At 42.5% G+C, this 27,414-nt stretch overlaps 1 protein-coding gene across 1 annotated transcript; it reads right to left on the reverse strand.

Moving 5' to 3' along the window:
• Positions 1-1,502: 1,502 nt before the first annotated feature.
• Positions 1,503-27,137, reverse strand: slc45a2 (solute carrier family 45 member 2). The gene is made up of 7 exons (XM_060891110.1): positions 26,634-27,137; positions 24,523-24,699; positions 16,731-17,071; positions 12,111-12,254; positions 4,846-4,969; positions 3,231-3,436; positions 1,503-1,730 (listed from the first exon to the last, which is right to left on the reverse strand). Exons 1-7 carry the CDS (start codon positions 27,094-27,096, stop codon positions 1,503-1,505), a joined length of 1,683 nt encoding a protein of 560 aa, XP_060747093.1. The 5' UTR covers positions 27,097-27,137.
• Positions 27,138-27,414: the final 277 nt, after the last annotated feature.

A 27,414-nucleotide genomic window follows, 5' to 3' on the forward strand; every position in this document is an offset into this window, starting at 1 on the left:
GCCCCCAATCTGAGTTCATATTTTTTTTTTATTAAGAGGAATGTCTCTGTAATAAATATGTGCAGTACTGTCTGAATAAATAGCTAGCAAGCTAAGATTTCCATTAAGCATACAAATTAAACTGCTAATTTAGCATTTGCATATTAAAGCATTAGCATTTATTTATTAAAGAATAAATAGTGGTGAGATGGCTTTCTGACGCATGATATTAACAAATAGAATAAATGGAGTCAGACTCCTTGCTGTTAGCATCATTATGTAAAACCTTGTTTGTACAGCTTTTGGTTGGTGTCTGTCTCTCATTGCCTCAATTCTTTGTTTTATTAGCACCAGAAAGAGACTAATGTCTACACCTGAAATAATCGTTCAATAAACAAAACCTTTGGGCCTGATTCTTCCAAAAAGATCTTTTATTTAAACACTTTAGTTGTAAGAAATACAGACAAACAACAGATACATTTTATTCTTATACATATAGATGTAGAAATGTAACCTGACTTTTAACAGCCACACCGTGAAACACTTTTTTTTTTATTTTGCCCAATGGTTAATTATTTCTTACTAATTGTGATCACATGCAACAGAATTTCATTGATTTTTCATGCCGTCGACCATCCAGATGAGTTGGCTATTTAAATAGACACATCACCTACTGTACTGAATTGTAATGAATTTTGATTGTAAACTTTTCCATATGCTTAAATATAAAAAACATATCCTACATGCACTGTTAAACCTTTATTCCTCACAGTTAATAAAAGCTCCCAGAGGTTTAACCCACAGTCATTCATAGTCACTTTTTGTTAAATATGGAAAATTAACCCTGAAGACTAAGGTTCGTACATGTGGGTTTCTCTTTTATTGATTTACTTAGTTTTTTTTATATATATATATATCATCAGTTTGATCATTCTTATAAAGCAAAAGGTTATCCCCATTAAGCATATGCTCATTAAATTCTCTCTCACAGCTGACTGACTTGAATAAGTGACCATGTGGTAATGTGTTTTAGTACTAATACTAATATTATACCTTCAGAATGTCAAGAGTGGAAAGTCAGTGCATGTTATCTTATCTTTTTATACCGTCTTTTGACATATTAGCTTGGTAATTAGATGAATGTCGAGTAGCACAGGTGACAGCAACGTCTGGTTTTCATACCACATTCAAACACATTTCAAAAACTGAAAGCGTTGCCTTGTGAATGTATTATGTCAAGAGCACTCACTGTAATCTCCTTGACATAAAGGGAAAAGAAGATAAAGGAAGATGAATTCATGAACACTATATTTTATATTGGAATTACACTGTCCTTAAATATTAATGACTGCATTGAGAGAAGCAAAATACTTTTCACTGTTGACTGGAGTCAGTTACATACATTACACATAAAATAGTTTAAAATGATGCCAGTAATAATGAGTCACACACATCTGACTAATATGTTAAAAAAACAGTAAGAGAGACGCAGAGAGAGACGTGTTTATTTCAACATTTTCAGTTCAGTGTACATGTTTAATAAAAACAGTAATATACAAGCAGCCGACGAGGGACACGGTTGAAGCTGACAGAACCACCACTACCACACTACCGGCCATATTGACTAGCGCTCCGAGTCCAGCTCCCACTATGATCTGAGCTAATTGCACCATACAGGTCAGAGCTGCACAGTCCATTCCAGTCCCTCTGCTCAGTACAGATGCGTCCTTCCCACTCTGCTTTCTCTTCTCCTGCAGAACAGAATGTATATCATCATTCAACATTCAATAAATCCTAAATCCTTTAGAGATAAAGCTAACACAATCATCAGGGTGAAAAACTACATCATAATTGTTTTATCTGCACCCTAAAACAGATAGAAAAAATATATACTTAAATTCAGCATTTAATTACATTTTTTTATGAAATTATTTTGAAATTCTTTGAATGACGTTCTTATTCTTTTTATTTTCTGTGAATGTTTTATTTTTATCCCTATAAGCTTGGGTTTGGATTTATTTCACTTTATCTTATCCTGTGCATATTTTTTGATTCTGTATGCTTTATTGTTACCTATAACTAAAAAACTTTCTTTACAACATTAACGTTGAAGATTAACAGTCTAACTTTCTTCTCCAATTCCTCTCCTAAACATCAGCCCTACAAGTGCCGTGATCAGGACAAGCGTTTAAAGAATTAATTATTGATTTGTTGTTGCTGCTGTTGTTGTTGATAATCATGATGTTGTTGTTGTTCTTAAGCAAGTCATAATTAAAAAGCTCAACTTTTCCCCCAGTCCTTCATTTTCTAATCAGCACCTAGAGTGTTAATCAGTTCTAGAGGCTGATGGATTTGCAAATTGGTTTTCCTTTTTCACAGCCTTCCCAATTAATCTTGTAAACATCCTACTGATGAAAGGTAAGCATTAATTTAGCCAAATTAAATCTTCAATGGACTAAAACCACATTACGGAATTAAAGACAATGGGAGATATGGTTTATATAACAGTTATATAACTGGATGGTGTGATGATGGTAGTTAAAGTTACCACATCTTATACAAGACAGATAGAGAAGTGCAACCTATAAGGTAACAGGAATGCTATGTAGACCTTCCTTCGGCTGAAAGGGTAACTATAATCAGAAAATGTTTCATCACACTACCTACATTTTCTTATGTATGGTGTGTGTTTCCTTCTGATCATATAAAATAGAAAAAGACTAGGATTTTTGATCCAGTGTGACTGCAGTGAGGTTTGGCTCTAAGAAGTGTGGTGTAAGGATGGTGTGCATTGTCCTTGGTTCAGCTGTCAATCACTTCACATATGCATTATTACTCCGCTCTGTTTTCTCTGAGGACAAAAAAACGACTGAATGTGAATCCGAGCTGCTGCAATTCACGTGTCAGTCAATGATGCATTTAGAGTCAAGGCATCCTACTGTGGCAAAACAATCTACTTTCACACAATGTACAGCTCTATATTGTCCCTGACTGACAGACAACTGCCAATAAGCGCGCTCACACACACACACACACACACACACACACACACACACACACACATATACTCTCTCTACCTCTCACTCACACATGCATGATAACTAATGCACACACAAGATACTCTATGTCTCTCAAACACACAATGCACACACAGGTACAGTATATTCTCTCTCTCTCTCACACACATGCAAGTTTACTATAGCAAACACACAAGTATACTCTCTCTATCTCTCTCTCCCACACACACAGACCTCATCCTCCTTGTGGTACTCTGAGATCAGGTTGAATGGGATGGTGTAAAGCGTGCTGGACATCACGCCGAACACACAGCACAGTGTGAGTGTGGAGATAATATTGGGAAACAGACCGATCAGACTTGTGCCCAGTCCGAACACGAAGTAGCCCATGAAGTAAAGACCCTTCAATCCAATGCAGGGCAGTAGCAGCCTCTGTATATCTGTACATGCAAAAACAAACACATTAAAACTGTAATTAAAGGCACAATCAGCAAAAACAAATATATAAAATGTCTCCTTTATTCCAAAAGCAGTTGAAGTCATGCTGGTGTCTCAAGTTTGCTTCTTTAGTCTTTCAATATGTAATATGTATGGTAATATTGTAGCATTAAGACCAATTTGATTTTGGATTTTTACGTTCTTAAAGCTGCTTTTACTTTGGCATTTTACTCCAAAACAGAGCAGAGTCCACTAAGCGCACCACAGACCTGAACCCGAAGCGACCGGTAGGAGGTGGTGCGAGTTTGATTGCACTGGACTGTGCTGCAATTCCTGTGAATGCAAACATAACTAATCTCCACATTTTAACTAGAAACGTATGTTTTTGCAGATGAAGACAGCATAAATTACCGTGAGTGGCAGGGAAACTCTGTGGGATACAGAAGAGGTGAGGTGCAATAATGTGAATGATAGCATCAAAATAATAAATCCATACGCATTTGTGAATATGTGAGAAGAAATGCATGGGGGTTCGAAAGAATCAGGTGAATCAGAAACCAGACCAGCGCTACAGGGAGCAATTTGATTCAGAAAACTAATGAAGAAAAACACAATTCTGCCTTTAACAGAATTAAAAAGCTGCAAGGGTGGGGGCACGGTGGCTTAGTGGTTAGCACGTTCGCCTCACACCTCCAGGGTCAGGGTTCGATTCCCGCCTCCACCTTGTGTGTGTGGAGTTTGCATGTTCTCCCTGTGCCTCGGGGGTTTCCTCCGGGTACTCTGGTTTCCTCCCCCGGTCCAAAGACATGCATGGTAGGCTGATTGGCATCTCTGGAAAATTGTTCCTAGGGTGTGTGTGTGTGTGTGTGTGCCCTGCGATGGGTTGGCACTCCGTCCAGGGTGTATCCTGCCTTGAAGCCCAATGACACCTGAGATAGGCACAGGCTCCCCGTGACATGAGGTAGTTCAGATAAGCGGTAGAAGATGAATGAATGAATGAAAAAGCTGCAAGGTCGAGTGTAAAAACTACATATGGATGAACATGTCATAATAAGAGATGTTATTATATAATGAAAATATTTATCAAAATTTAAATGGAACTTTTTGTACTGTCTAAGCCTCACTTTAACCTTGTAGCTCCAGCGCAAAAATAAAGGAGCAAACTTCATATAGCAAACGTGGCCTAGCTGATCGACTCTGTGCTGATGGGGAAATTATGCAAAGTTCTTTCTTGGCAAAACTTTTGCTTTGGAGATATAATCACAGCCAGGAGTCTCCCTTTGATGAATAGCAACTCCGTTTCTCTTATCTCTAAATAATGTTGCACATCCATTTTAATGTGTCCTGTTCATGCATTAGGAGAGAGGTGGGGAAATACAGGAGGACGAGACACACCAAAGTAAATACTCACAGGAATAGAGAGCAGAGGATACAGCATTGATGCACAGGCCCCAGCAGCCCACCTCCACCCCCCTCTCATAGGTGGAATACGCGGTGGAGTTATGAGGAGCATACGGGTTTCCCTTATACACAATCTACAAAAAGAAGTATGATTTAATAGCTGTACAATATGTTGTGTGTTACTGAGATAAAAATATATAATTCAGGGAAGGAAACAATACCAACATTCATAAATCCTTCTCCGACTGTTTTTATGGCTCAGAGTAATAAAGGGATATCTGTACTCTGTTCTGTGTTGTTGAATTGCTAGCGTAACTGGATAACACTGTGGATTATTTGACACGTCTTATTACGTTAATTATCAAGACTTGCTTGTGTTGCCATGACAACATGTTCTAAAGCTCAACATCTGCTCAAAAGAAGGCTTATTCAATGACCTTGAGATAAATAGAGTAAATAGAGGTCATTATGTTTTAACATGTGTGCACATTTGCTTTGTGTGCCATAAAATCGTTCATTTGTCTAAATGTAATAACTGAAAAAATGATACAAATGATATTATTGATAAATTTCTGCCACAGTGCACGTCCGCATGGTCGTGGAGACACATTGTGACATTGCCATGAATTTATTTTAATCATGAATTTATCATTGTGATCTTTTATTTAAGAGAACTCATATTTTCACAATGTTTGTTTTCTTCCATGTAGGCATTAAAAATAGTTTGTAGTGAATTGTGCAAATATTTTGTTTAAATATAGTAAAAAGAGAACTTCTAGGTCAAGAGTATAGCTAGACAGGGTTTTAAGTCTCGGTTGTGACTCTAGTTACTGACAGCTTCCTCTAGGCTGAATTGTGGTTGTACTGTATTCTTCATATTAATGGTGCTCTGTGGGATTAATAACCAATCACTCACTGCGTCTTTTTTAAAACAGAACTGTTTTAATAGCTCCTTGGTCTCTTGTAAGCTATTTGTTTAGGTATGTTCTCTAACAAACCCCAGGCAAAAATCCACGACAATTTAATTGCACACAGTTTGATTCTGTTTGAATAATTACATGACGTCTGATAGCAATTTAAGGGCCGGTAAATACTTATGAAGGTTTATTATTATTTAGTATTTGATGTTTATTACCCACTCCAAAATTATGGCCTATATAATAGGGAGATTTGGGGTGGGTGGGGGAAGGGGTGTCGGTTATTTATAGGGGAACACAGTGTACATCACATGAGCTGAAAATTGCTTTTTTAGTTATGATCACTCCCGTTCTTCCTGCTACTCAATTCAGTTGAAATAGCAAAATATGGTAAAATGTTTCAGTAATCAAGATATAATACACATCAAATAGAACAAACGAGAGCAACATGTGTCCATCAGGATCTATACCTTTATAGAGTTTTACTATTTTTATTCTATCTTTGTCTGCTCTGCAAGATGCTTATTTGGTTTCATTTATTGGTTAATGCAATGTCATTTTATTCTCAAATGAGAACAACTGTAATAAGGAGGAGGCATACGGCTGTGGATCCATTTGCAGCAGTAAGAGTTTATTTTCTAAACACAGGCAAAGTCAGACAGGCAAAGATCAGAACTGGCAAACCACTATGTCAGACAGAAGGCAGAATCGGAATCGGGGTCAGAATGGGAAAACAGAAGAGATAACCGAAGGACAGAACACAGGAAACACTCAGAATGACTGTACAATGACAAGTCGAGACCTCGCACAGGTATGAAGTTCAGGCGTGGTTTTATATGAATGGGAGATGAGGAACAGCTGGTGCGGTAATCAGGAGGAAGGGTGGCTGATGGGAAGTGTAGTCCGGAAGCGCGTTAGTACTCCGGGGACGCTTCTCTATGGCGACGCTCGCGCGGTGGTTCGTTGCACATGACAGAGCCCCCCCCCTGCGAGTGGCTCCCGACGCAAGGACGTACACAACGCCGGGGTCGGCCCCGTGGATGGGGTGCTGGTCTCCCCGGGTGCCATTGGTGGAACTCGGCGGTGAGCGATGGATCCAAGATGTCCCCCGCTTTCACCCATGAGCGCTCCTCCAGACCGAGGCCCTCCCAGTCGACCAGGTATTCCAAGAGGCCCCTTCGATGTCTGGAGTCGAGCAGTTCGTGAACTTGATAGGACTCCTCGCCATCGACCATCAGCGGCGGTGGCATGGGCAGATCCGTGGAGGGGTCAGGATCCTCTCTCGGCTCGTCGGCCGGTTTCAGCAGCGAAACGTGGAAGGTAGGTGAAATGCGGTAGGTGGCTGATAGTGAAAGGCGGTATGAGACGGGGTTAATACGCCTGAGGATTCGGAACGGACCCACGTACCGGGGACTGAGTTTGCGGCAGGGTAGGCGGAGCCGGATGTCGCGAGTTGAAAGCCAAACCCACTGGCCGGGTTGGTACTCGAGATGTTTCCTGCGGTGTTTGTCCGCCTGGGTTTTCTGCGTCCTGACGGCTCTCCGTAGCTGTCAGTGGGCCGCTGTCCACGTCTCCCCGCTCCGACGAAACCAGTCATCGACGGCCGGTAGGTCGGTGGACATGTCGGACCATGGGTATAAGGGAGGCTGGAAGCCTAGGACGCACTGAAAGGGTGTCAGGCCAGTGGCGGGTTTGATAAGAGAGTTCTGGGCATATTCGGCCTACATCAGGTACCGGCTCCACTCGTTCTGATTGTGGTGACAATACGTTCGGAAAAAGCGGATGATTTAGCCGCCTGAAGAAGGCTTTCCAGACCCGTGAGGTGAACTGAGGGCCTCTGTCAGAGACGATGTCTTCTGGAAGACCATAAAAGCGGAAAACATGGTTACAGAGCATCTCCGCGGTTTCGAAGGCGGAGGGAAGTTTGGTTAGCGGGATCAGTCGGCAGGCTTTAGAGAATCGATCAGTTATGGTCAGAATGGTGGTGTAGTTGGATCGAGGCAGATCTGTGATAAAGTCCAGTGCTATGTGTGCCCAGGGATGCTGTGGGACTGGTAGAGGATGTAGCAAGCCCACGGGTAGTTGATGAGAGGCTTTGGAGGCGTGGCACACCGCGCAGCCGTGGACATGCTCGCGTGTGTCTGCGGCCAGCGACGGCCACCAGAACTCATTCTGGGCCAGATGGGTTGTCGCGGTTATGCCGGGGTGACCGGAGGCCGGACTCGCGTGCAGCAGGTTGAGGAGCGGAGCGCGCAGGTGCTCCGGCACGTATGTTTTTCCGGTGGGACACTCGATCGGAGGCTGCGTTTGGGCGTTGGCATCGGCGATCTCGGTCATGATGTCCCACTGAATGGGTGCTATGATTCGAGTCTCAGGAAGGATCGGCTCGGTGGGCGTGTGCGGACCCGACTCCCGGTGTATGCGTGACAGGGCGTCGGCTTTGATGTTCTTGCTCCCTGGTCTGTACGTCACGGTGAACTGGAACCGAGTAAAAAACATAGTCCATCGAGCCTGGCGTGGGTTCATGCGTTTGGCAGAACGCAGATACTCCAGATTACGGTGATCAGTGAGAACAGTAAATGGGTGCTGTGCGCCTTCCAACCAATGCCGCCACTCTTCAAACGCTGCTCCCTAACCCTAACCCTAACCCTAGGAGTTCACGATCTCCCACGTCGTAGTTCCATTCTGCAGGGGACAGTTTGTGGGAAAAATAGGCACATGGAAACATTTTATTGGCGAGTCCCTGTCGCTGGGAAAGGATGGTGCCGATTCCCGTGTTGGAGGCGTCCACCTCGACAATGAATGGCCGGTTCGGGTCAGGGTGGTGGAGGATCGGGGCTGTGGTGAAGCTCTCCTTTAGTTGGCTGAACGCCTCGTGGGCCTCCGGCCGACCAGGTGAGCTGAGTAGATGCTTGTCGTGTCATCGAGGTGAGGTGCGCAGCGATGGTACTGAAGCCACGGATAAAGTGGCGGTAGAAATTAGCGAACCCTAGGAAGCGTTGTAGCTCTTTGATGGTCTGCGGTTTGGGCCACCGTAACACCGCTTGCACTTTCATGTCATCCATGGTGACTCTGTCTGCCGAAATGATGTACCCCAGGAAGGACGTCGCGGTTTGATGAAATTTGCACTTCTCCGCCTTGGCGTATAAATGATGCTGGATGAGACGCTGCAACACCACCCTCACGTGTTGGATGTGTTCCTCTTTGCTCTCTGAGTAGACAAGAATGTCGTTGATGTAGACGATCACCCAGCGGTCGAGCATGTCCCAGAACACATCATTAATAAATGACTGAAAGACCGCTGGGCTGTTCGATAAGCCGAACGGCATGACCGAATATTCGTAGTGACCTGATTGGGTCAAGAAGGCGGTTTTCCACTCATCTCCTTGTCTGATGCGGATGAAGTTATATGCGCAGCGGAGGTCGAGCTTCGTGAAGTACCGCGCGCGGTGGAGTTGTTCTAGAGCTGACGGTACGAGCGGCAGAGGGTACCGGAACTTCACAGTTAGGTCGTTGAGGGCTCAGTAGTCAATGCAAGGTCGAAGCCCCCCGTCCTTCTTCTTGACGGAGAAGAACCCCGACGACGCCGGCGACACGGAAGGGCGAATGAACCCCTTCTTAAGTTCTTCCTGAATATACGCATTCATGGCCGTGGACTCCGTCTGTGAGAGGGGGAAGATTCTCCCTCTAGGCGGTGTTACGCCTGGCAGTAGGTCGATGGCGCAGTCACAGGCGCGATGTGGAGGTAGCTCCGTGGCCTTGACTTTACTAAATGCCTCTGCGAGGTCTAGATATTCGTCGGGGAGATCGGGGATGTCGGAGGAGATCGGCGTGGTGTCTGTGGTGTTAATTTGGCACGGCTCCGCCGGGTTCTGGCGGTGCGTGGCACATGCTCAGCCCCATCTGGTGATGCGCAGCTTGGACCAGGAAATGGTTGGGTCGTGGAGTCGGAGCCATGGTAGGCCAAGGATGAGGGCGTGCCGTGGGGAGTGGATGATGTGGAAGAAGAGGCGCTCCTGATGCTGGTCCCCCACCTGCAGGCTGAGATTCCTGGTGAGGTGTGTGATGCGCCCCTCTCCCAGAGGTCGTCCGTCTATCGCCTCCACTGCTGAAGGAAACACAGAAGGGATCACAGGAACGTTATGAGCGTGAACGAATTCCCAAGACATAAAATTACCGGCTGCACCTGAGTCGATAAGTGCACTGACTTCCACACTCTCCCCGTGAATCTCGAGTCATACACCGATTTTGGCGCAGCTCGGCGATCGCGGGGCGACGGAACGTCGACTCACCGGGTAATATTGTCCTTGCTGAGGTCGGGTTGGGCAGGTCGGCAGTCAGTGTCCCGGTTCTCCGCAGTACAGGCAGAGACGGAGACGGAAGCGGCGATCTCGTTCCTCCGGCGTGAGGTGTGTATAATCGACCTGCATGGGCTCGGGTTATTGCAGGATGTGTGACGGTGCGCGGGGGAGCCTGCGCCCGCCGGGAGCGCATCAGATTGTCCAGTTGGATGGAGAGATCCACGAACTCGGACAGGCTCCTTCCGTCATTCCGACAGGCCAGCTCAGCTTGGAGGTCCGGATTTAAACCCTTGCGGTAGAGCAGTCGCAGGGGGCGTTCCTCCCAGCCTGCTTCGGCGGCGAGAGTGCGAAACGTTAGGGCATACTCCGCCGCGGTGCGAGAGTTGCCCTGAGATGCGGCCAGCAAGCGCTCCTCCGCGCCCTCTCCAGAGGCGGAGTGATCAAAGACAGTACGAAACCGGCCGAGGAAAGCCGCGATTGTTGGGTAGGCGTTCTCTCCCCACACTGCGGTGGCCCAATCCAATGCCTTACCAGTAAGCAGAGAACAGACGAAGGCTATACGGCTGTCCTCCGTAGTGTACAGGGTCGGCTGCTGCGCCACGAACAGTGAGCATTGCATCAGGAAGCCCCGACAACCTCCTGGTTCGCCGTTAAACTTTTCCGGAAAGGCGAGACGGGGTCCGGTGGCAGCAGGAGCGGGATACGGCGTGGCCTGGGGAACCAGTGCTGGAGCTGGAGGATTCGGAGAAGCGGCGGCTCCTTGTAGCCCTTGTAACGCCGCGCCGAGCTCCTGTGTGAGCTGAGTGAGGCGCGTCAGCTGTTGGTGGTGATCGGCGAGCTGCTGGGCCTGACTGGTGACCTGAGTGGTCAGCTGAGCAACCGCTGCTGGATCCTCGGTTGGTGAGGTCTCCTGTGATAAGGAGGAGGCATACGGCTGTGGATCCATTTGCAGCAGTAAGAGTTTATTTTCTAAACACAGGCAAAGTCAGACAGGCAAAGATCAGAACCGGCAAACCACTATGTCAGACAGAAGGCAGAATCGGAATCGGGGACAGGCAAAAGGTCGGGGCAGGCGGCAAAATCAGAAAGTCAGAATGGGAAAACAGAAGAGATAACCGAAGGACAGAACACAGGAAACGCTCAGAATGACTGTACAATGACAAGTCGAGACCTCGCACAGGTATGAAGTTCAGGCGGGGTTTTATATGAATGGGAGCTGAGGAACAGCTGGTGCGGTAATCAGGAGGAAGGGTGGCTGATGGAAAGTGTAGTCCGGAAGCGCTCTAGTACTCCGGGGACGCGTCTCTATGGCGACGCTCGCGCGGTGGTTCGTTGCACATGACAACAACAATTTGTAATTTATAGAACATACCTTCTAGAGATCCTCAGTCTCAGCTACTTCACTTGAGATCTTAATCAATCTCAACAGGTTTCATGGCCTGTAGAAATTTCTGAAAATCTAAAGATTTCTAGATAATGTAACCAATAAGCTAGTTAAATATATTTCAAAACAATGTCCTCTATAAATCGGGAAAGTCCAAGTTATGGACACTAATATTCAACTAAAAATATGTATCTGGTTTAATTTAATTTAGAGGATTTTATTTTAGAGAAATATCAGAAGAATCTACTAGATCTAGATTATTATGTCATATTTTTGCAATCATATGCAGTGGTAACTCAGTGCTTAAGCTGTCAGCCTACGAAAGCTGTGAGCTCAAATCCCAATACCACCAAGCTTCCACTGCTTGGCCCAAGTTGCTCTGGATAAAGGTGTGCGATAGGCTGTAATATAATATACTGTGCCATGCACAACCTGTGGACAACCTGTAAACAAATGTTGAATCGGTTTATATAGAAATATGAATTTATGTAGGACCTCAATCAGGTATCCTTTAGCTCAGCTACCGGAGCGGTAAAAAATAATTGTTTAAAAATATATAGTGTGCTTTATCTGTTCAATAGAGACAATGTATTTGTATACAGTTACATCACTGTATATAGTTTGGGTTCAGATAATATGCTTCATCTTCAGCCACATGTGAGCTCCTTCTCACCTGCCCCATAAAGTCAGTGAAGAAGAGCATGTTGCAGAGGAAAGCAGTCCAGCCCAGCAGGTGGCTGATACACAGGCAGCGGTAATGACTGGGCATGTTAATCATGGCAGACAGTAATGATTTCAGAGTCATCCTCTTCTGTACCTGCAACACACACACGAACATGCACACGCAGGCAATTCAGAACTTTTATTTGCAGGGTTGATAATATTATAATAAGAGTTTTTCAGGAAAGCTTTTAAACTTAAACTTATATAATAAATTATAAATATGGTTAACTATGATTAGATATGGCAATATTTTAGATGATTTATATATTGTTTATATTCCTACATTTAAAAGTACTTTACAGTGTGAAGTAATCAAAACAGAAAAAAAATAACAAATCTTACAGTGACAAGAAAAAATACAATAATTAAAACTGCAGTGGCAGCTTGGTGGACCTGGGGTTCAAACCCATAACCTTCCAATTAGTAGCCCTACACCTTAACCACTGAGCTACTCACATCACTGCTAGGTTGATGCTTTTTTGCTTGAAACTTTCCATCTTCTCCTTTCCTGCCTCAGACGCACACATTTTTGTATGGCCCTTAGCATGGATGTCAGCCTACCAGCTGAAACTAAATCCCAGCAAGACTTATGTAAGATGATGATATAATGCAAAGAAGACATGTATCAAGACTGTTCTCTGTGCTGGCGTAGTTATATTAGCAGTGACTAATGTGATCATGCAACTATGCAAAAACAAATACAAATACACAAAAAAATATATATAATACAAAATTTCTCCAAACCATCTCCTTTCTCTTGTTACATTGATCAGTGTTATTCTTTCAAATTTGTAATTTTTATCTCTCAAATAAGAGAGAATATAAACACTATTGCTTTCTTCTGAGTTTTCTATCCCTGATGGTTTTGGGGTTTAAAGGCAACTCAGAAAATCAATGGACACTAGATATAAAAGCCTACACACAACTGTTTTAAAAAAAAAAAAATAAAAAATACTTACTACAGTATAACATGGCTGACAGGTTCATTCATCTATTCATTGATTCATCTAACTGTCAAAACCATAATGTCTACAAATATAAATCTCTAAATCAGTATTTCACTGTCCAGAGGTACAAATTACAATACAACATTAGATGTACCACAGAACACCATCAACACAAAAAAGAAGGTGAAAATGGGACACCATTACATTACCAAAAATAGGATGTCCTTCTAAATGTGGAGGCAAGCTGAGAAGAAAGCCGGTCAAGAGACCTACAGCAACATTAATGTTCACTCCATCTGTGTTTCATGTTCTTTATGTGTGTAGGCAATGGGGTAGAGTGGCGACATGGAAGTAATTTATAACAATTACAACAAAACCCATACATCCAAGCCTGCTTAAAACATCCCAAATCAGATGGCAAAATCCAGGCCCCTGTCAGACAGCTGAAGATGAAGAAAAATGAACAGGAGGGCTTATAAGTACTGGAAGCACTCTGGAACTACGACTACTAATCACCCAAAAATCCAGATAACAAAATGCTTATGTAAGTTCAGGATGAAGAGATAGGTCTTTTAGTCATCGTTTTAAAGACAGACAGTGAATGAGCTGTTGGAACCTCTAACCACTCAGGTGAGCTCAGTTGATAGAAATAGACAAATAGAAAGAAATCAGATGAGGTTGCTAGATTAGCAGAAAAGAACATCAGCTGATGGTACTGGTACAGACATCCATGGTCTTCCTCACGCTTATATTCTCTGCCCTCTAACTGGTTCTGCCTGTGGAACCAAGGTGCTGGCTCCTAAAACCGACGCTCTGTTCACTAACATTTCCCTATTATCTTCATTACTATCCACAGGGGCAACATCCCATGCCCAATAGAGCTGGGGAAGAGCAGAGGTAGGTGTGTTGGTGCTGCAGGGAAACTGGTTCTAAATAGAGTTGGAATCTATGATCTGGATCGCTGATGTGCATCAGGCTTCTCACCATCAGTCAGGAATGCGCCACAAGTTCACAGACATGTGATGAGTCTCTCCATCATAAACAATTAAGAGTAACCAATGGTCAAATACTCCAGCCAGAATTTGCACTCACCTATCCCCCACTCAAATATTAACAATTATATTATTTTAAAGATTTGAGTGAGGCAAGTCACTCAAAATAAGGAATGTTACAAATGTTGGAACTATAGAGCTATTGTTCTAGATGGCTCGATACAATCCCATGGTGGGGAATCAAGGACAGGATAAACCACACAATCTTCTAATGACTTAGTTTTATTGGTTGGGAATTCATGGTGATGTAAATTGAATTATTGTATGTGCAGAGACATTGCGGCATCTTAGGCATCATTATTGAAAACCGGCAGGAGGGAAGTTTAACAACAAACAATACTGTTTAATAACAGCAAAAATAAAAATGGTAATTTTCCAAGATCTTTTTGCCTCTAGAACTCATCAAGACTACACCAGGTTTGCTTTTATTCAGTTGGTTGTAACCAGCAGCCCATACTGGTTACATGAGCACAAAAAAAAGTGGTTTGGGATAATCTCATGGAAATGCTTGCTATCAGAGTAATTGAGAAGTCCCACGGTGATTGATATAATCAGCTGAATTCACAATTGAGGGATGTCCTGAGATCTAAATTGCACAGCTATTCCAAAGACGTGTGCAATTGTATGGGTGGAAATACAGGATCTGGACTTTGATTTGGGCCATGGGCAGATGCATCCGCAAATTGACAGTAACAATTGTGGCCTGACCAATAACCAAGATCAAAAAGGGTTGAGGCAGGTCCTAAGTGCTGGCTGGCTTTATCAGAGGTTTCTAGCTAATGTTTTTGGTGCCATCAGCCTGCTGACTGATCTCACTTAAATTCCACGTATCTCCTGGTTTTCATCTTCATCCTCACACAGCAGGTTTTACAGAAGGTAAAAAACATTGAGGTTCTATTTAACAACAAATTAATAGTGGGAAAATGGCTGCTTACAATTCCAATACCACTACTAACAATACCAATGTACTGGGAGGTTTTATTTATATATTTAGATTACAGGAAGCCCCACTACATCAGCATTTCTGGTTTAAGGAGGATATTTTCTACCTACATCTAAATACATCTAAAGTAAGCAGACCACTGTGTGCTTAAAATTATTTTATGCCGAACTGTCACTCTATTAAGATACAACGGTTAAATCTTTCCATGCTTAACATCCTCAGTGGCTGATAGAACTGAGAGTTGGAGGTTTACGAAGCAGAAGAAGAGCTCTTGTGAAATCTCAGGGACAGATGGTCTATTGTGTAAAAGAAGCAGACAGTTAATCATTGAAGGACTCTGAAGCAGAAGCTCTGAAATTGCAGGGTTGTGGTTAAATGCCTGATCACTGACATGATTCAGGTTTTTTTTTAAGAATAGAAAATAAAAAAGCAAGCACAAATAATGTCCAGGTGAAGACAGTGGTTATTGTGGGTGTAAGCCACAGACTAGCATTTTTAATTAGATATTGAATATTCTTGGACAAACAGCAGCAGTATTGTACAGTACATTATACCCACTCTGAAGACACATTATGAAGGACGGAGGTGGTTCCATTTCGAGAAAATTCCAGTAATATATCAAATTCCCTCTTATGTCTGCAGCAGTTCACATTTTTAAATGTCTATCATGACCAAAATGAATCCATACTTAAGATTGGCATGACATAATTCAATTCCACTCCTGGCAGTCAAGAAAAGGAATCTGAGGCTACAATGAGCACAGATTCCCCAAAACTGTACAGTTTAATATTAGGAAGGAAAAAAGTCTTCAAATAAAGTCTTCTGTCCTGTTTCACTGAATCTGTTCTTAGGTGACAGAAGTAGAACATGATGTGGTCTTCTGCTGTTTTATCTCATCCACCTAAAGGGTTTGATGTGTTGTGTATTCTGAGATGCCTTTCTACTCACCACAGTAGTAAGAATGTTTATTTGAGTTACTATAGACTTCCTTTTAGCTCAGACAAGTCTGGTCATTCACCTCTGATTGATCTCATTAACAAGATTCTTCAGCCTGCAGACCATCCTCTCACAGGATGTTCTTGTTTTTCACAAAATTCTGTATAAATTCTAGTGAACGCAGCCCATACTGTACCAACAATGCCATAATTAAAGTCACTGAGAACATATTTAGTCCCCATTATGATGTGAACATTAACTGAACACCTTTTTGTTACTTAATAATATAACAAGCTTTGCTTTTTGTCTTCTAGAGAGAAAAAGTGAGGCTGGCAAGGAAACAATTCTTCAGAGCCGCTATAACATATTTTATAACAGAAACTAACTAGGATGAAAATTATAATATGTAATTAATTAATAATTAAACAAATGCAATCATTGGTAAATTGCTGTGATATAAAATGAATAACAAACTCCCAAACTCCTCAGGAATTACTGTTAGGGATATAGGGATATGGGATATGGCCTGCTGTGGTAACAGTCTGCTTCATCTGCTCAGCAACCAATGCTACTGTTTATGAATTTCCTATAACAGCACAGCACCAAGTCTATTCTTTTATAAAGTTTATTCGTTACACAAAGCTCAGTGAATTCCAACAAAATTTGACAGAGTGACTCAGCAGATGACTCACCTCACTGCTCGGCTGCTTGGAGCTTGATGTGACAGAGTTAGCCTCACTTAAAGCTGAGAATGAGCGAGGGCGCAGCTCAGGTTCTTTAGTTGTGGAACCGTACATGGAACCATTCATTACTGATGGCTGCAGCAAGGGGGCGGTAGGGACTAAGGTCTCTGTGGGATGCTGCTTTTCCAGAGGATTCTCAGGAATGCTCAGGAGATGCACAGTAAGGAAGAAGACCCAGGTGAGTGCTGAGAAGAAATAAATGACCTGGTACTCTGAGCCCAGCAGGGCTCCCAGTGCAGAATGACCCCAGTCCATCGCACCAGTCAGGTACCCAAATGCTCCACCCAGACCTGCAGAGGAACATGACAAGTGATGTCATGCTCAATGAGAAAAATGTATCCACTAGAAAAGTACAGCTGATATAGAATGTCTACATACACACCCCTGTTAAAATTCCAAGTTTTTGTTATGAAAAAAATGAAAACACGATAAATATGGCTCTGTCACCGGTTCACTGTTTGTCCTTGTTGGACCACTTTTGGTTGAAAATCACAGCTGCAAACTGGGAACACCCCACAAGACATGCTGTTTTGGAGGTGTTCTAACACAGTCATCTAGCCATCACAAACTGGCGCATGTCAAAATCATCAGCACCAAAGCCACACTGATGTGCTTGGGGAGCAAAGGGCAGCACATCTGTTCTGATCCCACTTAAGAGCTACTGTAGCACAAATTGCTTAAATAAAGTTAATGCTGGCTATGATAGAAAGGTGTCAGGACACACAGTTCATCACAACTGTAGAACAGTCAGAGTGCCCACTGCCAGGAATGGTTTAAAAAACATGGTAAAGAGTTGACTTGGCCACCAAATTGCCCAGATCTCAATCTGATATAGCATCTGTTGTTAGGACTCAGTGCAGCGCGGCATCTACTGTGGTTATGTCCTGTTTCTAGTCTGCGTCTGCGTTTCGTGTTTTCTTTTATTAAACCCTTTTTATTTATGCTATCCTGCGTTTGGGTCCGCTTCTGTTCCGTGTTCATTACATCTGTGGGATGTGCTGGACAAATGATTCAGATCCATGGAGACCCCCCTCACAACTTACAGGACAGAAAGTACCTGCTGCTAATATTTTGGTGCCAAAATATTGTAAAGTTCATGCCTCAACAATTCAGACTTGTTTTGCCAACACAATAATAGACGTTTTTTTTATTGTTATGTCTGATTAGTGTATTTTATTTATGCTCCAGTTCCCTTACCTTTAATATATACTTATTTCATATCTACTCTGTTAACTGAGCATCCGTAACAGTGCCACAAAAGAACAAACATGATGATCTGCCTTCTTGCACTTCATTCAGTTTGAATTAAAACAAAAGTATTTTTTTTAAACATTTTTATTTTTTCATTTTATTTTATTTTCTGAGTAAAGGACCACCACTTCAACCTCAGCCGTGTTATCACCATGGTGATATTTCCTGCTGAGCAGTCACTGTAGTTAATAGATTCCATGTTTTACCACAAACAGATTAATTATGCAATTTTAAAATGCATGTTTGAAGCATCATGCATTAATGTGCATGCACATGCTCCCTAAGCTGAAAGCACACTAGGGCTGCATAATATAAACAAAACACTATTAGGTCTAAAACACTTAGTATGATAAGTTAGCTAGAATTTAGAAATAGTTAGGCCAGAGCCGATCCTGAACTCCCTGGGGCCCTAAGCAAAATTCTGCTAAGGGGCCCTCCTACCTGACCCGTGAGCCATGTACACCATTTGCCACACATTCACACTTGACACCCCACTGCTCCCACTACAAACCTCCCTCCTTTAAAAAAAAGTTTGCTCCGTCTCTCGGTCAAATAGTAAAACAATACAGAATTGAATGAGGTATAAACAAATCTTTATTGAATGGAATATTTTAAATAGAATTCTGAGTTGAATATTAGCAATTGAATTTAAAGTGAATAATAACAAAATGATATATATATATATATATATAAAAAACACAGCTTTGGATTTTGGGATTAACTGTGGTTCCCTCTACAGTCTGGGCATTTTCAGCATTGTTGACACCAGTCTATTTGGACTGTCTGGAAGAAACTGAAACTTGATTGAGAGACTATAAACATTGTCATTTAGGAGTGCTATCACGCTACTTTTTGTACTGGTCCCTACACAGATGTTGCTGCTGGAAAGCGCGCGTGTCATTTCGTGCACAATTGCACGCGAATATGAACGCATGTTCACGGGCGGTGCGGTTATCGAGCTGCCGTTTATAAACACCGTTGCCCTTGGGCATTTATTCACGCAAATGCACTGCAAGAGATGCACTGGCAGCACTGCACAGCTAATTTAGCTAGTCAAATAGAGACTAGAGACAGAATCACATCAACTTTACTGTTATTTGCTCTTGCTGACATCAAACCTGAAAAGAACACAGGTTTACCTGATTGCTGTTCTCGCATTTCACTCTCATTTTGTTTCTTTTTTCTTTTCATGGCCAGATGGATATATCCATATTGTCATCTACACAGTAAACATTAACACGCGCTGTAAAATGATATGAAAAAATGAAAAAATTGCGTAATTTGCGGGTCCCTACGCAACTTGCGTAGTGAGCGTATAGGGCCGATCGGCTCTGGGTTAAGCGGTCTTGAATGATTTTACTGCTGCAATGTTTTTTTTAACTGCTAAGTGACATATCTGCTTCTCTATTACTTCATTCATTCATCTTCTACCGCTTATCCGAATCTCTATTACTTTTTAAATAATAAAGAGAAAATAAAGAAAATAAAGAAAAAGGCAGGATTCAGATTCACCATAAACATATAATAAGTCATTGACTTAATTTCAGATGTTACATAAATATTTGTGCCAGGAAAGTTAAAAAGTACATTTCAAAATAAAAAAAAAATCTATTCCCATAAGCTTGTTCTACCTATCATATGATATCTACTGACCAGGGAGAGTTGTTATCTATCACTATCACATGCTTCCTCTATGACACTTGGAACCAGCAAACCTTATCTTTTTGAACTACTGCTTATGCTGCATCACTGCGCTGCATATAGACTCAAGAAGGAAAATGTGTAATAGCTTACAGACGATAGGAACCATTAAGAGAGAAAGACAATGCCACCCTCCAGAGCCAGACAGCACAATCAGTTCTGCTCTTGGACTACCCACCAAGGATGGCTGTGTTGGGATTCAATCTTGCAGTCTCCAGCTAATCAGGTGAAAGTTTTTCTGCATTTTCTGTACAGTACATGCAGGAACCATGGTTTCAGTGAGGAAATAACAGTGTGATATACAACATTTGACTGTAGATTTTTCCAATTTTTTGAAAAAGGATATATATATATATATATATATATATATATATATATATATATATATATATATATATATATATATATATATAAAGTGACACCAAAAAATCTGAACGATTGGCTCAAGCTATTCCTTTAGCCTGTCATATATAACAACAGCGCAAAACAGATTGTGTAACAGGGTTTCTAAAGAATCAGACACATAGTGGTGTAAGAGTGATCAGGTCCATTCCTGCCTAGTCATGTGCTGAAATCATGGGTTGGAGCTGAGAGCAACAGCAGTAGCACATGACCAGAGCGCATTAATGCAGCTCATTGGAGTGTGTGTAAGTGTGCATATACACGTGTTTACTCGTGTACGTATTTGCAACTGATTACTGATAATAATTTCAATACTGGTTTCAGTTATCTATAACCTCATGCATAGGATGAGATTGTAAAGGTCAGACACTTTATTGAAAAATAAATTAACATTGAGGATATTGATGTGCAGCCTGGCAGAAACCTTCAGTTGCTTAACACAGACAAATGAAAATCGGGTGCAATCTTTTTATATCTGTAGACTATTTACCTTTTATTTTTTATTATTTTTTTAATGTAGCCTAGAATCTAGTTTTTTTAATGTAATTTATATACAAGTTAATTTGTATAATAATAAGTGTTTAAAAACAGGATGAAGTAAAGGCTGACCAGATGCACAGCAGTTATAATCAGTACATGTTTTCACAATTCCAATAATGATTCCCAGAAACAGCTTGAAATTTATATCTCACCTAAATATCATGCATGAATCACTTGGTGACTCAACGATGAGCTAAATGCAAACAACATTTTTTAAAATCAAACCTGTTTTATTTAAAGAAAGGTATACTCTTTTAATCTATAACTTTTAAGAATTATTGGTTGTCTGAGGTAATAAATCTTTCTAATCAAGTCAGAAAATTTGTGTTTTTTAATTTCCATTTTAATTAAGCTAAGAATCCACATTCGCATTTCATTATTTGTTTCTTGTTGTATTGCTCTTATTACACAAACATTTGCTAAAGTTTTATGTTTATTTCTGCCACTCCTAAGCATCAAGAGATCTGAAGATTAACACCAATTTCCTGCTTACTGTCATGATGGAAGCACCTGTCTCGTCCTCCAATCGCCAACAGAGGGAACCGTCCCCGGAGTATTAACACTTCCGGACTACATTTCCCATAAGCCACATGCCGGGACTGATTGCACCGCCACCTGCGGCCAATTACCCAGTGCCTATTTAAGGCAAACTTGAACTTGACGCCACTGCGAAGTCTTGATTTGCTGTCATTCTGAGCGTTTTCTAGTTATTCCTGTTTCTGGTTTTTGATCTGTTTCTGTATTTTGCCCCACGACTGTTTTCTGCCTGCCCTGACCTCTTGCCTGTTATTCTGACCACGTCTTTGCCTTACCTACGCTGTCGTGTTTATGGTATCGAACTCTGCCTGTTGGTGACGAGATTGTCTATTAAAGCTGCAAATGGATCCTCAGTCTTACGACTCGTCATTACAGAAGACTTCGCCACCAAGCGATCCAGCAGCTATCACTCGGATCGCTACGGAGCTGTCCGCCCAAGCCCAACAACTCACTGGTCATCATCAACAGCTGATGTGCCTCACCACGCTCACGGGAGAACTCGTCACAGCCCCTGCCGCACTTATGCCACCGGTGGTCCCGTCTCCCACTCCGCCCAAAGCCAGCGCAGTCGGAAATCCTCGGCTCGCCTTCCCTGACAAGTTCAACGGCAACCCGGGGAGGTGTAAGGGGTTCCTCATGCAGTGCTCACTTTTCGTGATGCAACAGCCCTCTCTCTATCCCACCGAAGCAAGTCAGATTGCATTCGTATGCACGCTCCTCACCGGGAGAGCGCTCGAATGGGCGACGGCAGTAGGAGTGGAGGGAGGATGGAACCGCGTTCCCGTCCTTCAAACACTTCCTCGCCCAATTTCGCAGTATGTTTGAGCACTCCACTGGAGGAGAGAGCACAGAGGAGCGGTTACTGACCCTTTCCCAGGAGGGTCACCCTGCAGCAGAGTATGCTCTAACGTTTCGCACCCTCGCCGCCCAGGCAGGTTGGGAGGAGAAACCCCTCAAACTCCTGTATCGTAAGGGCTTGGATCACGAGCTGCAGGCTGAACTCGCATGCCGAGATGAGGGGAGGAATCTAGCTGAATTCATCGATTTATCCATTCAAATAGATAACCTGATGAGAACCCGTTGAGCGCCCGCATGCGACCTCCCAACCAGGGCTTTCGCGCCGCCCCAGCGTCCCTCCTACTTGGCACGGCACGGCTCGGAGGAGAGCGAACCCATGCAACTCGGCTACACTCACCTTACCCCGAGGAGAGAGCACAACGCATCCCCCGTCACCTGTGCCTATACTGTGGAGAACCTGGTCATATTCTGCCTAACTGCCCAACCAGACCACCCAACAAGCGCAGCACTCTGGTGAGTCAGAACATTCTCACTTCTCGATCTCAAAACTGCGCTCAGTTTGAAGTACAGTTAGGAGTACAGGGAAGAATGATTCACCTTATGGCGCTCATTGATTCCGGGCCGGTGGGAAAATTTGCCAAACTCCATAACATCCCGTTAACAAAATGCCTCTCTCCTTTAGCAGTGGAGGCGATAGATGGTCGACCTATGCAACGCCTACAATCTCATCCGCATTAGGGAGGAAGATGAGTGGAAAACCGCGTTCTCGACCCAAACCGGTCACTACGAATATTTGGTCATGCCGTTCGGCCTGTCGAACAGTCCAGCCGTGTTCCAGTAGTTCATCAATGACATATTCCGTGACCTGCTAGACCGCTGTGTGATCGTCTACATTGACGACATCCTGATCCACTCTGAGACACTAGAGGAGCACGTACAGCATATAAGAACAGTGCTGAAGCGTCTGATCCAGCACCAACTCTACGCCAAGGCTGAGAAGTGCGAGTTCCATCAGACATCTACGTGCTTCTTAAGCTACGTCATCTCTGCCGAGGGGGTCACCATGGATGAATCGAAGGTCAAGGCCGTATTAAATTGGCCGCGACCTGAAACTATCAAGGAGCTACAGCGCTTCCTCGGGTTCGCTAACTTTTACCACCGTTTCATCCTTGGGTTCAGCACTATCGTGGCACCACTCACTTCGATGACCAAGAAGACACAGCCCCGCCTCTCATGGTCACCCGAAGCCGTCACAGCCTTTCGTCGGCTAAAAGAGAGTTTCACCTCGGCTCCCATCCTTCACCACCCGGACCCGTCCCGGCCATTCATTGTTGAAGTTGACACCGTCATTGTTGAAGTTGATGCCTCCGACACAGGAGCCATTCTCTCACAATGCCAGGGGCCGGCTAATAATATGTTTCCGTGTGCGTATTACTCACGAAAACTATCACCCATGGAACAGAACTACGATGTGCGGGATCACGAACTATTAGCCATGAAAGCAGCCTTCGAGGAGTGGCAGCACTGGCTGGAGGGCGCTCAGCACCCATTCACCGTCCTCACCGATCACAGGAACCTCGAGTATCTCCGCTCCTCCAAATGAATGAATACTCACCACGCACGCTGAGCCATGTTCTTTACACGCTTTCACTTCACGGTCACCTACCGACCGGGATTCAAAAAAGATGAGATTTCACACATGCATTTGCACTAAAAAGGAGATGTTAATAAGTCATCGTTTTCTTTAATTCTGAGAAAATATTGTGTTTAGGTGTAAATGCATGTGTTATGTTCATGCACCTTAGTGCATGTTTGTGTCCATGAGAATCCTGAGCTGATTCCGTGAGGAATAACATCCACTCATAAATGATGCTGTAGGTTTCAGGTTTGCTGCAGGTCAGACTTTCAGTAAAAGCACATGGATTTTATTTAATCTCTTGGTTGATGACTGTCTGATGCCTTAATACCAGACTGAACACCACTGTTCAGACAGCACTTTGGCAGAAAGTTGGTGTCAGCTAGATGGCCACTGGCACTTTATTTACTGAGTGGAAAAACATGGAACAGGCTGCAGTAACAGCGTTCAGCAATTTCACACAAATTCAGCGCCATCAGCACTAAACAGCACAAATCTGCTGTAAGACCTTCAAGTGCAACATCTGGCTCATGTTTACAGAATAAGCAAGAAATCTTTACATATTACTGTATGTTGCATCATGTCTCCTGCATAAAATATTTGGAAATTCTGAAAGATTAAAAAAAAAGTAGAAATATTGTAAATAAATGGATAATACAGTAGGATTCTAATTACAATTTGTTGTATCCACGATTCAGCATCTTATGAAAAGTTCAAAAGTACTTTGTATTCAGACATTAAATTGCAGTGTTTAATTTAGTTTAGCACACATTCAATTTCAAGACATGGTGTAATAGCACTTAGATCACAAGTAAGAAAGACTAAAATGAGAAATGTGCCGTATTAAAATGTATTCCGTCAAACATTTCCACTTACCAGTGAGCAGTGCATGGTAATGCAGGCCTCTCTCCTTGTCCTGGTAAGAACATACATCAAACAGGTAGGCCTTTACTGGGCCATCTATAAAGTCCGCTGAAAAGTCAAACATGACCACTCCAAACATGACCACCACTATGGACCAGATTTTCTTCCATCCCATGTTCTGTACCAGCACTGATACATAAACAAAGAAAACATGCCTTCACTTTCAACACATCTGATACATATCTAACAAAAATAATGCTTACTACTACTACTACTACTAATAATAATAATAATAATAATAATATGTAAGTGCAAAAACTTTACACATATACAATGCCCCAAATTAATGAACTGCTCTTTCAGCTAGGTGCTGTATTTGACGAAGGTGTATTGGCACATCCTCTTGACGCCGAAAACCAACCTCTTTTGGTTCACCCCAATTTATGACCTTCACATGTGGTTGTTTTTCATTTCGGGATGCTTGGAACCCCATCAACATTCCAACAAAAGAACAAGTGTTTGGCCCTTAAGTGGGTGGTTGTCATCCTCTGATACTATCTGTAGGGATTAGCCTTCACCCTTCTCTCTGATCTTAATCTGCTTCATTGGTGCCGTCACATGACAGACACCAACACACAGATCACTCATTGGTATATGGCACTTCAGCTCTTTTAATTTGGAGGTAGTCAACAGGCCAGGGACACAGATGGCTATGCTGGATTTCCTCTCTTGTCATGAGGTGGTGTTAGACTGGTTTGTTGGCAACAGGCTAAACAGCTCCCCAGGTGGTTGGGGCCAGTGAATGGGTATCTACACCTAGATCTCATTTCTCTAACAAGTGTTTCAGTAAGAAGCCTCACTGCATCATTAAAAGCATCATTAAAAATTATTATAATAAATTGATGTGATATATAAATATGAATAACCCCATTCTAGCAGCACTGTGTTCCAGCTTCATAGTAGATTCTGATAGAGTGTTCAACAACAATTTCTCAGTTTTATGGAATGAAATAACCCCAAAGGAAAAAATAAAATAGGTACCTATCGTTGTCAATTACTATATAATTAATCAGACATTAATTTGATGGATGAATGGACGATTTGAAAAAACAATTGAAAAAAGAAATTCAAAATTTTAAAATTCCATGATTCATACCTTACTTATATTTGCGTAATACAAATCTATATAGCATCAAGCTTTTTTCAAAATATCTGGTCTACTAAGCTTCATTGTTTAATGTAGGAACACAAGGTCAGTATCAATCTATCACTAGGCAATGGCCAGAACACTGATAACCACAATTGTTTCAGCTTGTCAACACGGTCACTGTTCATTTTATAGAACATTAAATGTGACATCATTATTTTGGGAAAACTGTAAATTGACTGTTTTCAGGTTTCAGGTACCATCAGATGACAAATCTGTCATCTGATGGTAGTATAAATGTCATGCTAATTTTTGTACTTAATTAACATCCCAAATGATTTTAATTATTGATATAAATAACAGAAATTCATCAGTGTACAAACTCACTAATGCTTTTGTGGCTGCATAGGAAATTCCTACGGCCACATTCTAAAATCTAGTGGAAACCATTACCAGAAGAGGAGGTTAACTTTGGGCCAAATAATCTTATAGCCATATTGTGTAGCACAAAGGATTGTATTTAATGCCCTTTTCCCCAAATACTCTTGGCTTCATTATGAAGACACTCTAACTGAAAAAAAAATAATTATGGGATTTTCTGATTACTTTCAGCTCATACATACTGTAGAATTATGTAACTGCTAATTACACACAAACACTCTCTCATACACACAGGCATAGAGAGAGAGAGAGAGAGAGAGAGAGAGAGAGAGAGAGAGAGAGAGAGAGAGAGAGAGAGAGAGAGAGATTTCACAATCCAACATGTTTGGAAAAGGTGCAAGAAAGCATATGAGCAGATATTAGCCAATTTCTTTCACTTTTTAATTATTGTAAGGCTTAGTACAAAGCAAAACCAATCAACAGTCTAATACCAATTATAAAACTTAAAGGTGAAAATGAGGTACAGCATCTAAGTTAATTATCTTTACCCACCATTGGCAGCACTCTGTACTAAACCAATAATTGAAAGTCTTACCTGATACCAGAGTATCTCCATTAAGAAACAGAGTAATGCCAATGAGCATCATAACCCCCAGTGTAAGGATATAAGGTCTCCTGCGTCCCCATGGTGAGCGGCAATAGTCACTGGCTGAACCGATAACTGGCTGGAGAATGAAGCCCAAGACAGGGCTGATGAGCCACACCAGGCTGTAAAGGCTTCGTGGGAGACCCACACTTAGCAAAACAGGAGTGACAAATGCAGCCTCCACAGCATAGCAGAATTCCCTCCCAAACATCACCAAGGCATGCATGATCAGGCGCCAACGAGACCTCCTCGGAGGCTCCACAGATCTGAAAATGGCCCCCTCTATGGCATCCACATAGTCACTGTTAGGGCCACAGTCGATGGAGTGGCGCTTTACGGTTGTAGTGGTGGTGGTACAGCTTCCCAACTCCTGTGGGAACTTGTACGGTTTCTCCTCTGTCAGTAAAGTCATGATTTAGGCTTTCACAGAAACACAAATGTAGACCTTCTGGTATCTACTGTATAGCTGAGTGAGTGGTGTGAAAGAGTAGTACTCGAGATGTGATCAGGACTGAGCAGGAAATAAGAAGCTGCCTGGTTTGGATGAATGGAAGTCTGTTTTGTCCCGTGTTGCCAAAAGCCTCCAGCCAGTTGTAAGCACGTGACAGATTATAAGCTTAGAATTGCCCCCCTCTCTCTCTTTCTCTCTCTCTTTCTCTCTCTCTCTCTCTGTCTTAAAGGTTCATATTTGATGATTGATGTGAATTCACATACTTGAGATCATGCCAGT

The sequence above is a fragment of the Tachysurus vachellii genome, chromosome 17, assembly GCF_030014155.1.
Source record: "Tachysurus vachellii isolate PV-2020 chromosome 17, HZAU_Pvac_v1, whole genome shotgun sequence".
NCBI classification, from domain to species: Eukaryota; Metazoa; Chordata; class Actinopteri; order Siluriformes; family Bagridae; genus Tachysurus; species Tachysurus vachellii.